The 15,649-nt window shown below is 41.0% G+C and overlaps 2 protein-coding genes across 2 annotated transcripts in view; one reads left to right on the top strand and one right to left on the bottom strand.

Annotated features, from left to right (window-relative positions):
• Positions 1-15,649, top strand: part of LOC135701821 (neuropeptide SIFamide receptor-like) — a 614,024-nt gene that overhangs the window by 584,073 nt on the left and 14,302 nt on the right. The window contains exons 4-5 of the mRNA XM_065222753.1: positions 8,351-8,633; positions 8,704-9,038. Coding sequence (XP_065078825.1) covers positions 8,351-8,633; positions 8,704-9,038 — 618 coding nt within the window. The remainder of the gene's footprint in view (positions 1-8,350; positions 8,634-8,703; positions 9,039-15,649) is intronic.
• Positions 7,141-8,239, bottom strand: LOC135701850 (uncharacterized). The gene is made up of 2 exons (XM_065222793.1): positions 8,155-8,239; positions 7,141-8,098 (listed from the first exon to the last, which is right to left on the bottom strand). Exons 1-2 carry the CDS (start codon positions 8,235-8,237, stop codon positions 7,141-7,143), a joined length of 1,041 nt encoding a protein of 346 aa, XP_065078865.1. The 5' UTR covers positions 8,238-8,239.

Genomic DNA, 15,649 nt, shown 5'->3' with positions numbered 1-15,649 from the left:
ATGTGCGTCTAACTTTAAAAACTGTCGCATTAATGGCCCTTCGCTCATTTTCAACTTCTATTCAATTTTCATACTGCCGTACTCTAACGGAACTATCCACCTACCGTCTTCTAAAGATCATTCTCTAGCTAATAAATTATCTCACTAAAGCTTCATGTTAGCATTTCCAACCAACTCTGAAAATCGCTAACTTCGCGTATGAAGTAACATAAAAACACTTTGAATGATTTTGATAGTTTAACGAAGGAGCACCCTTAACTATAACGTCAAATCTTATATAAAAATGTCAATAAAATCGCAAAGTCAATTAGGCAAACTATACGGCGGATTTGCTAGGACACCTAATACCTGGGAATATAATATAAGCCACGGCATTGTAGTTTCGAAGCAGAGCCCTCACTTCCACCCAGTTCCACGTTCGCCTCTTTGCCCGATTCTATTATCGGGATTATACTTCTTTCCGTGGCTCTAGAGCGGATCCTGAAACACTACACTGCTGTCGGTTTGTCAGTCTGTCTGCCCGTTTGATACCGGCAACCAGCAGGAAACTGACGCGGATAGGAAGGGATTTACTGACTGCAATAAACCATGCTGTTATGGAAGACATTGTCCAACGGTTTTTATTTTCTGCTGAATTTTTCATGCCACCCACCTCCGATGGGTGAGAGCCCAAAAGCACTGCTTTTCGATTGAATTTAATTCGTTTATTATACGTTTTCGATGTGAAAATAAAAATCGTACAAAATCCCGTCATTTCTCCATTGGACCGGCGGCGCCCGTAGTACATAATACTATTCTACCTATCTGCCGGTACCGGCAGCAGCATTATAGAAGAGATGATGTATCCACTTTCAAGTCCCATGGAGTACACCCTTGAAGCTCCATTGAATGATCCCGCATTGTATCGAGGCGATAGCTTCGCTAGGTATGGATCCCGGGAAACGAGGAAGCAGTTGGAAGGTGGGTGGTTGAAAAATCTATCTCGCCTCATTTTCCACCTTTCATGCCCCGAGAGTGGGACACAAGTTCACGGCTACAGACCAGCATGCTGAAGTGGGCATCGCCGTATTTCTGGACCACATGTGACAGTGCTACCGACTTGGCCGGTTCATAGCCGGACTAACAGGCGGGAAAAGTGCGAAAGGCACACAAATATCATATGTACTGAATGCGGGGTAAGCAAGTAAGCCATTAAATTCCAAATTCCATATCAGATCAAATTGTTGCTGAATCAAATCACATCGTCTGCTCTTCACTTAAAACGGCGCAGCAGAGTTTCGGTTATTTTTGAGTGCTAAGATGAGGCGGCTGCTGTCTTCCTACATCATCGGAGATTACTATTTATCATTTTTCAAACGAACCATCACCTTACTGCCGACGGGATTTCGGGAAAAAAGAAAGACAGCAACGGAAGACGCCAAGCGGCGGGCAGGGAGCGGTAAAAGTGCAAGTGTGCGATGCAAGTGCATAGGGATATGTTGCGTTCCATTGCCAACATTGTTGCCCATACAGGAACACTCTCTGTCTCTATATTTGTATTGTGTGTGGTGCATCTCGGAGGAGTTTTCCGTGTGAGAGCGTCGTCCCGCACTGTCATTGGCATTGACAGTGATGGCTTCGAAAGAGATGAAAAAAAAAACGACGGCACTAAAAACACGAATCATCGTCGTGCATGAGTGTCGCTGCACTTTGCCGCATTCTCGAAAGTCCAAGCTGAATTGCAGCACGTTATATCGAAGCACTTGTGTTCCCGAGGTTTTCTTCTATTGAGCTCGGAATGCATTGGAAGAAGGGGGCCTCCCTGCCCGCTAGAAACTGTTTATGGGGATTGATTTAGTTTTGCACCGTTTGATGGAGAATCGTTTATACGGTTTAGGTACATTGGACAGGATTCGCTTTCGGTGGAAGTGTGCCCTTGAAATTGGTTTCTATTTATTTCCTTTCAGGAACGGGTGAAGCAACAAAACGTGGGATTGAAACTTTCTTTCAATTGACGATGAAAATAATGTCCACATAGATTCGAACATTGTACGTATGCTGTCCCATAGGACCGATAAAATGTTCCTATGGATCATTGAACGATGACGACAATTATGATGATAACAATTATTTGTGCATTATATTATATTTTGTTTACTCCAGTGATATTCGATGATACACCTAGGAATGATTCAGGGAAGAAACTTTATAGACAGTTCCAGGGCGTATCCGGCGGATGTCATTAATGAATCTACAATCTGAATCTGTACCCAGCACGGAAAGCAAGATCGACGGAAAACACATCAAGGAAAAAAAAATCTATAGCTCGATGCATTCTGCGGACCCCTTATTTTTTCATGTATCGTACTCTCCATAAGTTGATATTTCTACAAGTCGATGCCTCATTAGGTCCATGATGTATGTAGAGTTATTTTGATTCTATAACTAGATATATCAAAGGTAGAGCTTCTGCATTTCTTGATGTTGATGTTAAAATCAAAGGAACTTTAAAGGCATTAAAACTGGTGATCATATTGAGTACCCAGGACCAGAGTTGTGACCTATCACAATCACAATCGTCAAACAGATGATGGTAGTAGCGCTTGGTACATTTCTATCAATGCACACTACTAAAAAGTCATGTAAATTTCGGTTCCCTGAGACCGACACATGTAAGCGGGCCTTTTGACATAAGAATCAGTTGAAAGAAACGTGAAAATCAATTCAATCAAACGTTCTCTTCGTCGACTAGCTGATGTTTCGGTTTGAGAACACTTAATTTTACATGACATGTTTGTTTACATTCTATGATTTACGTCCAATATGGATTACGTCTCGTGTAAAAGTAGTTATTTCTAAGTGTGTGTTCTTGTCGAAGCACTCTCCATGACCATCCATCAAGTTGACGAAAAAAGCAAAAAGCAACTGGTGATTGTCGTCTTCGGTGGTGATCCATCACCGATCTGGTCATTCCCGACCATCACGACACTCATCTGCCCTCGTTTTGAAGCAGTTGCTGCTTTGGTTGCTTATGTGAGTGTGTTGGTGAGTTATCCCAACAGCTTCCGTTTAATTTTGCCAGCTTTGTTTGTAACTCACACAGTCGCGCGTACCAAGACGAACTTGGAATGCATAGGCATTGTTTTCATTTTCTCCTGTCGTTTCGCTTTTTCTCATCATCGTACTGCAGAAGTCTTCACTGTTTTCGTTGTGCTTTACATCATCATCACCTAGTATTACGTTTTGCATGCGAGCTGCAACCATTCCTTGTCATTGTTGTTTGACATGGCTCTACCTCTCATTGCGTGACAAAACGTTTTTTCAGCTATACTCGGTTGATGTGTTGAAGAGTGTCGAGTGAGTGTCATGATATTTTGCATCACTGCCCAGGGCCCATGGACTACATCAGAACATGTTCCTGGTGTTTCGGGGATATGTTCCGTACCTTTAATTTATGCCTGGACCTATCATGAGCAAGCAATCAAAAATATCTGCAAATGAGAAATAACAAGCAATTATTGAGCCGAACGAGGAGTAAGTCACTCAGCACAGTGAGCCGAAAGTAATTTCGGCACAGCTTGGACACATCCATCGGCTCACCATCGACACAATCTGTTCATTTAAAAATGTGAGCACTGCTGGACATTTGTCCTTGAAGTTGTTCACAACATTACGTGCTGTTTGACTATATATCTCAGGAACTTTCTCTAATTGATTATACCAGAGGAACTCAGACCAGCGTTCACTTCTCGGATCACTTCTAGATTTTAATCCGAAATGTAGGGTCTAGCGAGGGCTCAAGAGCAGTGCTGCAAAATCTCGACAATACACGGTGATATTGACAATTTTGCTTTGGTCACTCATTTGAGCTAACAGTCATTGTCAAGGCAAACCATGTCAATTGGCAATGACAATGCTGTCAGTGACGAACATATGTAGATATTTTTATTAACTAAATTTGTCACGAAATTAAGAGATTTGAGCAAAACAATTACATGTAGCCGTTAAAGTGAAGAAGCATCTGAACTGATTGGGGCCTCCCTTAGCTCAGTCGGTAAAGGCGCAGCTACAAAGCAAGACCATGCTGGAGGTGGCTGGGTTCAATTCCCGGTCCGGTCTAGGAATTTTTTGGGCTGGAAAATTTCTCGACTTCCCTGGGCATAGAAGTATGATTGGACTTGCCACACAATTATACCAATGCAAAAATGGTACAGGCATCGAAAAGCTCTAATTAATAACTGTGGAAGTGCATCTAGAACACTAAGTTGAGAGCACGCAATAAGCTAATATGCGATATGCAATAAGCTTGAAATGCGAAGAAGAAGTGAAGATCTGAACTGATTGGATTATAATAAAGTGACACAGAATGCACGAACTTACACATTTTGTTACCAGGTCAATCTTTGTAAATTAATTAAATAAATAAAATAAATAAACAATGAGGCAGTTAAGCAGACCTCAATACTACCCGTAACTATAACAATGCAACTCACACAAAACAAACTACAGAATATGTTCCCCACCGGTTTCAACTATTTCCGGCCGCTGATAGACCGTTGCGTTTCACATCACAACAAACTGGGTATCTGGTCTGCCTTTGAAGGCATTACAAAAGCCAAGACAAAACCCTAATACACACAACTTATAACAACTATGAACACAAGAAAAATTGCACACCTCTACTAGTTCCTGCGTCATCCAAAATGGGCTGGCAAACGAATATTACGAATTGGCCACGGGACTGACATCAAATTTTTCCACTATGGGATTTGGCAGTACCCTCTTAACTGGTCTATAAATTTATGGCCCATAAGAAACTTGAACAGCACATACGAACTTGGCGACTGTATTGCACATTTTACAGGTGTCGCTAACAACGCATGTGTTTGTTTTCCGTTAGCTCGAGTCTGGTGGCTGATGGCACAAGCTTCTAAGAAAATTCTATTACAGCGAACTACATTATTTCAATTGATTTCTTCGTTAGTTAGTCGTCTGTAGCTTCGTTTGTGCTATAAGTGTGTGAGCAAACAACAAAAAATGCTGGCTTAGCAACCCCTTGGAATTGGCGCATCATCTACAATCAATCAGATAGAACTAGTATTTTTGTTTTGATTTGAACAAAGTTGATGTTGTGTGCAATGATCTTTGATGTGTGCAAAAAGTGTATCATTTTGTCATTTTTTTTATGCATTTCAGTTTTGAGTAGAGTGAAAGAGATAGAACCAAAACATTCTAGTACATTTAGTTTTGCCATGTGGTACAATCCAGTAGTAGCACCGGTTGGAAACTAACGATTTTTATACGGAGACGAACCAGCCCAGGGCTGAAAGTCTCCTTAATAAAGATATAAAAAAAAACTAACGATTTAAAATTGGCTCACTACTTGACTAGCCTTTTGGTCCCAGGCAAATCGATTAACGTACCCCATTCTAGTCGACATTCTAGTACTACACTATATTTGTTTTCATTCGCTATGAAAGTTTGACAGATAAAATGAGGCGTTCGTGGATTTTCCTATGTTTCGAGAGGTGCATCGATTAGCTTGGGACCTGAGAGCTGAGCCAAAAAGTTGAGAACGTTTCATCAGGACCTTCTAGTCTTATACCCCGTTCACATTACAGCGTATATCACGTGATATACGGTGTCTTGCAATGAGCACTCATACATCTAGTTTTCACTGGAAATCCTATGTATGAGTGCTCATTGCAAGACAGCCTATATTACGTGATATAGGCTGTAATGTGAACGGGGTATTAGAGTTACCTCTAAGAAAAAGAAGAAAAACTACTGTAGGAATTCGAGGTATCTACTACCTGTAAAATCTAGAAATCTAGGAATCCTCAGAGAATTTGAGTTTTTCTGGAAAAATCTGGAATTTTCATCATTATTCTGGGAATTATGAAATTCTCTTAAAGATTGTACTCGAAAAAATGCAAAACTTTCTTTTGTGTATTAACTTTTATTGCATGGGTAAAAATTTATTAAATTTTGAGTAAAACTAGTTTAGAATGTAATGTTTACATGTTAAAAATCTCGTCACAATCTGTCAAGTGGTTCTCGAGATGGCTTCCAAGCAAGAAGTGCTTCGACAAGAAATTATGGAAGAGGTCGCGGAAAATCCAGGCCAATCCCACAGGTGGATCGCGAAACAGTTCAACCATGTCCCGTGTGGTAAAATCGTTCAAGGAGACCCAGACGACTCAGCAACGAGCTGGCACTGGAAGAAAAGCGAAGACAACCGACCCCGTGAACGCAAGGAAGGTGAGAGATGACTTCAAGCGCAATCCGAACCTTTCGATTCGGGACGTAGCCAAGAAGGTCAATTCTTCCGTCTGATTCGTCCAGCAGACAATAAAGCAGGCCGGACTTCATATCTTGAAGGCAACCTAACCGAACCGATAATTAGAATACGGTGGCCAAATCCCGCGCCAGGAAGCTGTACCACGAGTGGTTGGTGCAGCCGAAATGTATCGTAATGGACGACGAGACGTATATTAAAGCGGACGCGATGCAGACCCCCGGCCTGGAGTTTTTCATCGGAAAGTCCCGCCTGGATGTTCCGGAGAAGTTCCGGAAGAAGAAGTTTGACAAATTTGCCAAAAAGTAATTAGAGTTGCAGGCAATCTGTGGGTGCGGCAAATTCAGCAAGCCGTACATAACGACCGGCACCATCAACGGCCAAATATATAAAGAAGAATGCCTCCAGAAGCGCCAGCTGTCCTTCCTCAGGTCCCACTGTCCTGGCTTCGTACCACTTCATCACGCGAAACCGGTGATGGAGTGGTACGAAGCCAACGATGTTGTTTTTGCCGAAGGAGGAAAATCCGCCCAACTCGCCAGAAATTCGTCCAATAGATAAACAAAAACCTTCTATGGATTAGTTTCGAAGAGTATATTTCCCTTTCAAAAATAAATCAAACTATAATAATATGTGTCAAAATAAAATAAGACTGACTTGCAGCCTATCCCGCTAGTACCACATCCAAACCCAAATGCATTGCCTTTACATAAGCGTGCTGCGACATGGCATGTTATACTGTCACTAGCGGCTAGCTGACTAGCTGACCTAATATGGGCATCTGTTACATATACAACAACCATTCTTTGATAAATAATTACTACAATTTATTTCCTACCACATCGATCCTGCTGAACATCTTTCTATTGAATATTCTTCATTTTTCTACCATTTGCCTTTTTAGCAGTCTTAGGTTTCTTCCGCTTACCGCAGCAAGTAGTCGGTGGTGTTTCAGTTCCCTTGGCCTTGGCCTTGGTTTTAGGCAAGGTAAAATCACTTGCGCATCCTTTTCCACAGCCACCAGAAACGCCATCGTCACCCATGCCACAGGTCGAACTGTGACCAAACTCCTCACACCGGTGCAGAGGACACTTTCGTTCACCCTGCCCCGCAAATACTCTATCCGAGGCTGCCACCCGCATGACCATATCGACTGAGTTGCTCTGCGTGGAATTCTTGTTCTGCTCGCAACAACCATCATTCAAGTCTTCCTTGGGATCACCGCCCAGTTTTGGCAGGATCTGCTCCTCAACCAACGTACGGACATCATCCAACGAATGTTGAACATTGAAAATAGGTGATTCGTTGAACGGTGGGTATAACGAAGACGAAAAGTTGTAGGAAGTTATTGTACTAATGGAATCGGTTGAATTCGAATCTTTTTTGTCAAGACACCTTTTCAAAGGATCATTAGCATCCTCTATGATAGTTTGGGTGTTGGTTGTTCCATGCATCCGAGTAGCACTGTTCACCAGCATTCCCGGTAGCTTACCAAACGATTGAGCACTGATGGATTTGTCCAACGGATTAGCCTTACCCATTTGCAGGTGCCGCTTTGGCTTCTTATTGCAGCTACAATGACAGTCTTTCCCATCGTTGAATGCATCCAAAGATCCGTTTTCCGAGTCATTGTGCTGTATTTCCAGTTTATGTTTGAGATCGTTGATTGTCCGGGCAAGTCGTGCTTTATCCGGGTAGGTAGAACGCTGATAGAATTTTCTGCAGATCCTGCTGATGTTCACATCGGAGTAATCCCTGGATGTTACAATTTCCTGCGTTAGGCGATACAGGAAGCGAGACATCTCACGATCTTCAGCCATACTGATTGGGAAAAGATTCAATTATTTAAGTAATGAAGGATGATGGCAGGAATCTACCGGCTGTAGAACGGTTCCGGGGAAGGGACTAACGGATTTCCATCACTAGAAATTTGCTTGTAACAATTTGAACAAAATGTCATGATTTTCGAGTGAAAATGATACAAACATAAACAAAATAAATTTGAGCAGTCAAAGATGACTACGATCTATTTGAGATATTTAATCAAGTTTAAATTTTATTTTCCTTCCACAGATTTCTCGCTATCTGGTGGCCATTGAAGCTGCAGATTACCAAACGTCGGGCACGATTTATGATCGTGTGCATCTGGATCATCGCTCTTAGCTCGACCATACCGTGGGCGCTGTTCTTTGAACTGGTTCCGATATTCCCCGAAGCACCCGAAGTCCAACTGTGTGTGGAAGTTTGGCCTCCGGGTACTGATGGTGCTCTGTACTTTCTACTTGCCAACCTGGTGGCGTGCTACCTGCTGCCAATGGTGCTCATCACCATTTGTTATATACTGATCTGGATCAAGGTAAGCCCGGCACACTGCTGTCCACAAACATACCAATATGATAATGTATACCCGCTTCTCATCTGATCAGGTCTGGAGGCGATCCATCCCCGGCGACTCGAAGGACGCCCAGATGGATCGGATGCAGCAAAAGTCCAAGATCAAAGTTGTTAAGATGCTTGTTGTAGTTGTTATTCTATTTGTACTATCCTGGTTACCGCTGTACGTGATCTTTGCCCGGATTAAGCTGGGCGGCGCGCTGGAGAGCAACGAGGAAGAATTGCTGCAGATTGCAACCCCGATCGCCCAATGGCTGGGGGCGTCCAACTCGTGTATCAACCCGATCCTGTATGCGTTTTTCAACAAAAAGTACCGGAAAGGATTCGTGGCCATCATCCGCTCAAGGAAGTGCTGCGGACGGTTAAGGTGAGTCTGCTTGCGTTTTACGTATTTGTTTGTGTAAACGGAACCTACCATTTCAAGCCAATTGAATTGTTTCGATACCCTAAGCATTCACTAACCCTTTAAGAAATTGCTGAGCTGACAAACATAGATTGATAACAAAGGGGAATCAACTCTGCACACCTCAATCTGTGCCAATTGTTTTCGCTGTGCCGAAGCGTGTCAATCAAGTATCCCATGAGTTTGGCAACCCTGAAGATTTAATGGCTTTTGTGCAAGAAAACGAAGCGTAAAAAAACACTGCTGAAGCACGGAAATTTAACCAGAATAAGCAAACCAAACCAAATCTGTTCCAAGAATATTGATTGTAGCTGGATGTGGATCCTTATCCGTGGCGTTGACTATGGAACAGTATAACAACGATAACAACTGCGATGTGGAAGTGGAACTGTTCAATCGGCTGCAAGTGGAGGACGGCTACACGATAATTATCGATTTCCTCGAGCTGAACAACTTCGAGGTGTCGAATGTGATTCTGTTGTATGCCAAGGGGAAGGTTCGAAAAGGGGTTAAGGATCGGGTTTAGGTTGTGGAAATGTATTCAGGTATACCTTGATGTAACGTAAAACGCTGGCCAGACTGCCCTAATAAATTTGTTATGGTTATTTTGCTTAACGACGTGTTTGGGGTACCATCCAAACCATTTGAGGAAAGGTTCGACTATTAGGGTTAGGGTTATTGTTCGTTTATGGTATTTGTTTATTAGGGTGGAGAGTTATAACGGTTGTCAAATAATTGCAACACAGAATCCACCATCAAGATAGCGCTAAACATGTTATAACCATAGAGGTAACTCTAAGACTAGAAAGTCCCGAAATAACGTGCTCAACTTTTTGGCTCAGCTCTGGTACTCTCTTCGGTCCCAAACTAATCGATTCACCCCTCGAAACATAGGAAAAACCAATAACCCCTCATTTTATCTGTCAAACTTTCATAGCGAATCAAAACAAACATTGCGTAGTACTAGAATTTCGACTAGAATGGGATACGTTAATCGTTTGCTTGGGACCAATAGGCTAGTCAAGTAGTGAGCCAATTTAAAATCGTTAGTGTCATATTGATTGTTGTTATAACTCTGTAGTCTGAACGTACTATAACTGTCACTTTTGACTTCCATCGCTGATATCTAGCTAACAGTCATTAAATCAAGCAATGTAATAACACCATCGATGATATGAGACAATCCTCCATGTATTGTTCATGACAATTGGAATAATTAAATTGTAATTTGTGAGATATCGACGATGGAAGTCAAATGTCACAGTTAGTTGATATTGAGGTACGCACAGTGTGCTAAAAATACAGATGGGCACTTTCATTGGCACCCATGGTTAGAAATTTTCATGATATTTAAAGTTACTGGCAACACTGTACTATATCTGCGCCTGCTCTGTGGATGTGTCAAAATCAGTGCTGAGATTTGTCATTGTCATTGACAGACTTTCGCGCGATATTGACAAAATTGTTCGTCACATAGTCACTGACAGACTTGATCCTCAAAAAAACCTTTGTCAAAATCTCATTCATTTTTTCGTCAATGACAAAGATTCACCTGGTAACAAAAAGTGTAATTTAGTACATTCTGTGTCACATTATTGTTATCCAAGTAGCTCAGGACGTAGATACTTGTTCACTAAAATGGATCCATGTAATTGTTTTGCTCAAGTCATTTAATTTTGTTACAAATTTAGCTAATTAACAAATCTGCACATGTTCGTCACTGACACCATTGTCATTGACAATTGACATGGTTTGCCTTGACTATGACTGTTAGCTAAAATGAGTGACCAAAGCAGAATTGTCAATATCACCGTGTACTGTCGAGATTTTGCAGCACTGGTCAAAATGTTAATCATTGTTGTTGACACAATCCAATGTTTGGTTTCATAACTTCAACCGTGAACATCCGGCGAAGTTCTGACATGGATTCATCACAGCGCACATATTTTCAAAACCTTCTAACGGGTCAAAAGTCAACGCGGTATGCGGGATGCGTGAGATCATCAAAGCGATGACCATTGCCAAGTACAACTGTAATCTGCGATTGATGGTGCCGAAGAATTCGAGATCCACTCAAGACGATCGAACTGTTCAAGGATCTGGTGCGGAAGGCTTTAGTGTTTCAGAACAGTTTGATCGAAGTTGGGAAGGGGGAAGCATCTTTCCAGAATAGGGTTGATTAACCAGTTTTATAGAAAAAGGATTTTACCGGTATTACCGTGCTATTTTACCATACCGAAATATCGCTTTTGTAGGATTAAAAAACCGGTATTTTCGGTATTTTTGTTGGATTTTTCCAGCATATTTCATTGGTTTTTACATGTTCACGATAGTGACTGAAATATAAATAAATGAATGATTGTAATATTAAAAACAACAAAACAAAAGAAAAATATGATTTACATACAATGACAAATGACTTTGGAGTAGAGAGGGTTTAGCATAAGAGAGGAGTGGACTGGCTGGTTTTGAGTCAAACGAACTGTCAAAGCCAGAGCCAATCGAGCAGCGCCTATCTTGATTGCATGGGCAGTGTTGCTAGAATTCACCTAGGCATAGGTTGCCAAGGCAGTTTGTTTTGAATTTGCTCCTCTCTTATACAAGGGGGGGAGGTGGCTGTCAAATACGAACAATCGTCGCCTACCTCGCATAACTGGTTCCAAACGTAAACAAGCCATAAAAAACCTACAGCGTTTGTTTACGTTTGGAAACAGTTTCATACAAGATGATCAGTAGGCTGATTTGACAGCACGTCCCCCCCCCCTCCCACAGCTCTTATACTAGAACCTCTCTTCTTTGGAGTTTTCATCGACGGTCTACTTTTTATAAAGCATTCGCTTGAAATTCTTCGTCGTTTGATTGATTTGGAAGACAAAGGAAAACATGCATAAGCCGAGCGAAGAGAGGAGCTGAATCGACTGGATGATACAGCTGATGTAGAGAACGATGGTTTGACCGTGAGGGAAAAAATTGAAAGACGGTTGCAGCAGTCAAAGTTTGCAGCTTCCAGAACTAGCTCAGCGTCAACGTCAGCAAACAGTTTGAAAAAAAATAATAAACAAGAGTTTGAAACCCTAATAACAATTGTATGGTTAATTTGCTTAACGACGTGTTCTGGGTATCATCCAAACCATTTGTGGAATAGTTCAATGATTTGGGTTATCGTTCGTTTATGGTTATTTTTTATTAGGGAAGGCAAATATGTGAAAATGATAAACGATGCCCTTTGTATTGTACGTCCAACTTACTTCGTCAGTAAGATCCGTTCTCGTTTGGAAGATAATACGATAAACACTTTTTGAATTCTCAAATTTTACTTTAACGAACAAGCCTAGTTTTGATGAGCGCATTTCTTACTGACCATTTCTCGATGAACATTTCAAATGGTCCTATCTGTTTTGAGCGATTCTCTTCATCGATTTTCTCTTTTAATACCCGCATAAACGCGAACCATCACATGGTTACCGATAATGGTTATAAATTGTTTATAATCCCTGCTAAACTTCAACTGAAATGGTTATGGAACTTTACATGAACGTTTGTGTGATAAAGTTTTAACCTTATGTGTTATGGTTTTTTGGAAGCGGACCTTACAAATAATGGGTTGTTAAGAACCATTACCATTCCAAATTCTTGTTTTCTCCATACATTTTTGGAAAGAGAACTATATTAGAACGTTTTTACTTATGGTTTGAGAACATTAATGGTTATGGTTATGGTAGTCAGTAAGGTCCATTAATGGTTTTGTATTATCACTCAACTTTACGTGAAATATATCGTGAATTGGTAATCAGTAATTTACAGGCAACCAATTCGCGATATATTCCACATAAAGTTGATCGATGTTACAAAACCATTCATGGACCTTACTGGTTACCATAACCATTACCATTAATGTTCTCAAACCATAAGTTAAAAGGTTTTAGTATAGTTTTCTTTCCGAAAATGTATGGAGAAAACAAGAATTTTGAATGGTAATGGTTCTTAACAACCCATTATTTGTAAGGTCCACTTCCAAAAAACTATAATACTTAAGGTTAAAACTTTATCATTAAACGTTCATGTAAAGTTCCATAACCATTTCAGTTGAAGTTTAGCAGGGATTATAAACAATTTATAACCATTATCGGTAAGGTCAATTTATGGTTCGCGCTTATGCGGGTAATCACTGCCTAGCAAACAGATTTCGCGCTAATTTTACCACATAGTTTCATGAAGGAGGTTCTTATCTAGCATGCAAAACGTCAAATACAAAAGTGAAAGGTTTTGCAGCTGAATTATGAATGAAAGAGAAATTCGATGAAGAGAATCGATCAATGCAGTTAGGACCTTTTGAAATGTTTATCTAGATTTACCAATAAACACATTTTCTTATAATTATGCAGTTTTTTTTTTTATAGTTCCTCCTAATACCGGTTTTACCGGTATTAGATTTTTCAATACCGGAAAGCCGGTTTATGAGATAAGCTTCCAGTATTGCCAACCCTATTCCGGAAGCTAATTGAAAAGATGACCATGAAGGGACTGCTACTATCGATAATGCCGATTCGGAATGTGATAAGTGAGTGGGTTAATGGGGAGAGCGAGACCCCGAAAGAGGAAGTGAAGGGAACGTTGAAGACGTCGGTACATCGATTTGGGGCGGGGAGATTCGTGACGGAGCTGAAATCACAGCCGAAGGAGGTTAAGTGCACTGAAAAAAGTTTTCATGTAGTTTCCATTGGGAACGCACATGATATTTTTCTAATAACAAATTTAATAATTTTTATCTGAAATTCACATAACATTCACATGATCGCATGAAATCTATGTGATAAATCACATAAGCTTCATTGGACACATAAGGTTCATGTAATTTCGTGGTGCGATTCCCAATTATGAGATCACATGAAAGTTATGTGAAATTCTAATGGTTATTTTCCATCGGAAATGTGATTTATTTTTTGAGTGTGGAATTGTAAAATGTTCTTTAGACAGTTGTTGGGCTTGAAGGTGAGCTCATGAAAGTCGACATCGGTGAGTTGGTTGAAGGATAGGTTTAGCTCTCGGACACGAATCTGATATCCCAGCGCTTGAAATAGAATATTTAAAGGCTGGGCGGAGAAGAAGTGACCGGTGTTTTCCATGGTGCCCAGCGATTGGAGCAGTTCGGTTAGCATTTCAACATCGCGATGTTTGCAATAATCCTCGTAGAACTGATCCGAGGTACGAATTGATTATGGAATCCGAGCCGCACAGAACGTCGTAAGGGGATCGGTGTTCATAAAAAGGCCACCATCTGGCCGTAGTCGTTTACCATGTTTCATTCCACTTCGTTGATCAGCTAACCAACATTCACTTCCATGATTCATTCCTCATCGTAACTGACATAGATGAATTCGCCTTCGATGATCATTCGGACCATGTTCGGAGGTAGAATCTTCACCGGTGTTTGCTTTCCTACCATAGACACCCGTCCATAAGGGAATAACACATTTATTACAGCTTGTGTTATTTTGTTTCACTATAATTTGTAACACAGCTTGTTACACTTAAGATCCCGGATGTAGTTAAAATAACAAAAAAATGTAACAAAAATGTCCTCTAGATACAACAAGAATATATTTTTCTATGTTACTTCCATAACAAAAACATAACAAATTTTGCAACACAATTCTGTTGTGCTATTATAAAATTATATTAAATCGTGTTTTTTTTTTTTTTTTAAATGCGTTTATTTTTCCAGGCTCATTTGCCGTAGCTTTGCGGAGCCGATATTCATTGTTTGGATGACAAAATTTCTTAAAACTAACGTTAGTAAAGCGGGGGCCGATTACTCGCGGCTATCTCGAGGTTAGGGGTAACAAATTGTAACAAATGGATGGCAGGGTAGGGATTGAGAACACAAGGTTTGGAGAGCAATGTGCTTTTTATCTCGAACTAAGCGACCAACTGACGAAAAAGACAAACATGGGGGTACACCGATGGGCAGCTAACAACTTGGGGGAACACAAGATGACACTAAATACTAAATCCTCAGATCGATCCGTTTTAAAAACACATAAATTAAATTAAAATATTCGAGATCTCGGCTCGCCAAGATGTCTCTAAAGGGCCGCATAGGTTGTTTTCCTCGGGCCCTGAGGGATGCGGATAACTCGGATCTAGCAACACAATGTAGGGTGCATGACCAAAGCACGTGGTCGATATCGTGATAGCCACTACCACAAGCGCACAAATTGCTGCCTGCGAGCCCGATTCGGAAGAAATGCGAGTCTAACGAGTAGTGATTGGACATGAGCCTTGATATGACACGTATAAAGTCACGGCTCATGTCCAATCCTTTGAACCATGGCTTGTTCGACACCTGTGGGAGAATAGAATGTAACCATCTTCCAAGATCACTCTCATTCCATTTTTGTTGCCAGTTGGTGAGGACGTGCTGACGGGTAATTGAGAAAAATTCCGCAAAGGCGATTTGTCGATCAAAAATATCGCCTTCCATAGCGCCCACCTTAGCTAGCGAGTCCGCTTTCTCATTACCCGGAATTGAGCAATGAGATGGGACCCAAGCTAAGGTGATAGTATAGGAGCAG

The sequence above is a fragment of the Ochlerotatus camptorhynchus genome, unplaced genomic scaffold, assembly GCF_037179485.1.
Source record: "Ochlerotatus camptorhynchus isolate MF236.1 unplaced genomic scaffold, CSIRO-AGI_Acam_v1.1 ptg000177l, whole genome shotgun sequence".
In the NCBI taxonomy this organism is placed as follows: domain Eukaryota; kingdom Metazoa; phylum Arthropoda; class Insecta; order Diptera; family Culicidae; genus Ochlerotatus; species Ochlerotatus camptorhynchus.
The sequence above is the reverse complement of the archived record's forward strand: the minus strand, read 5'-3'. Positions and strand labels throughout refer to the sequence as shown.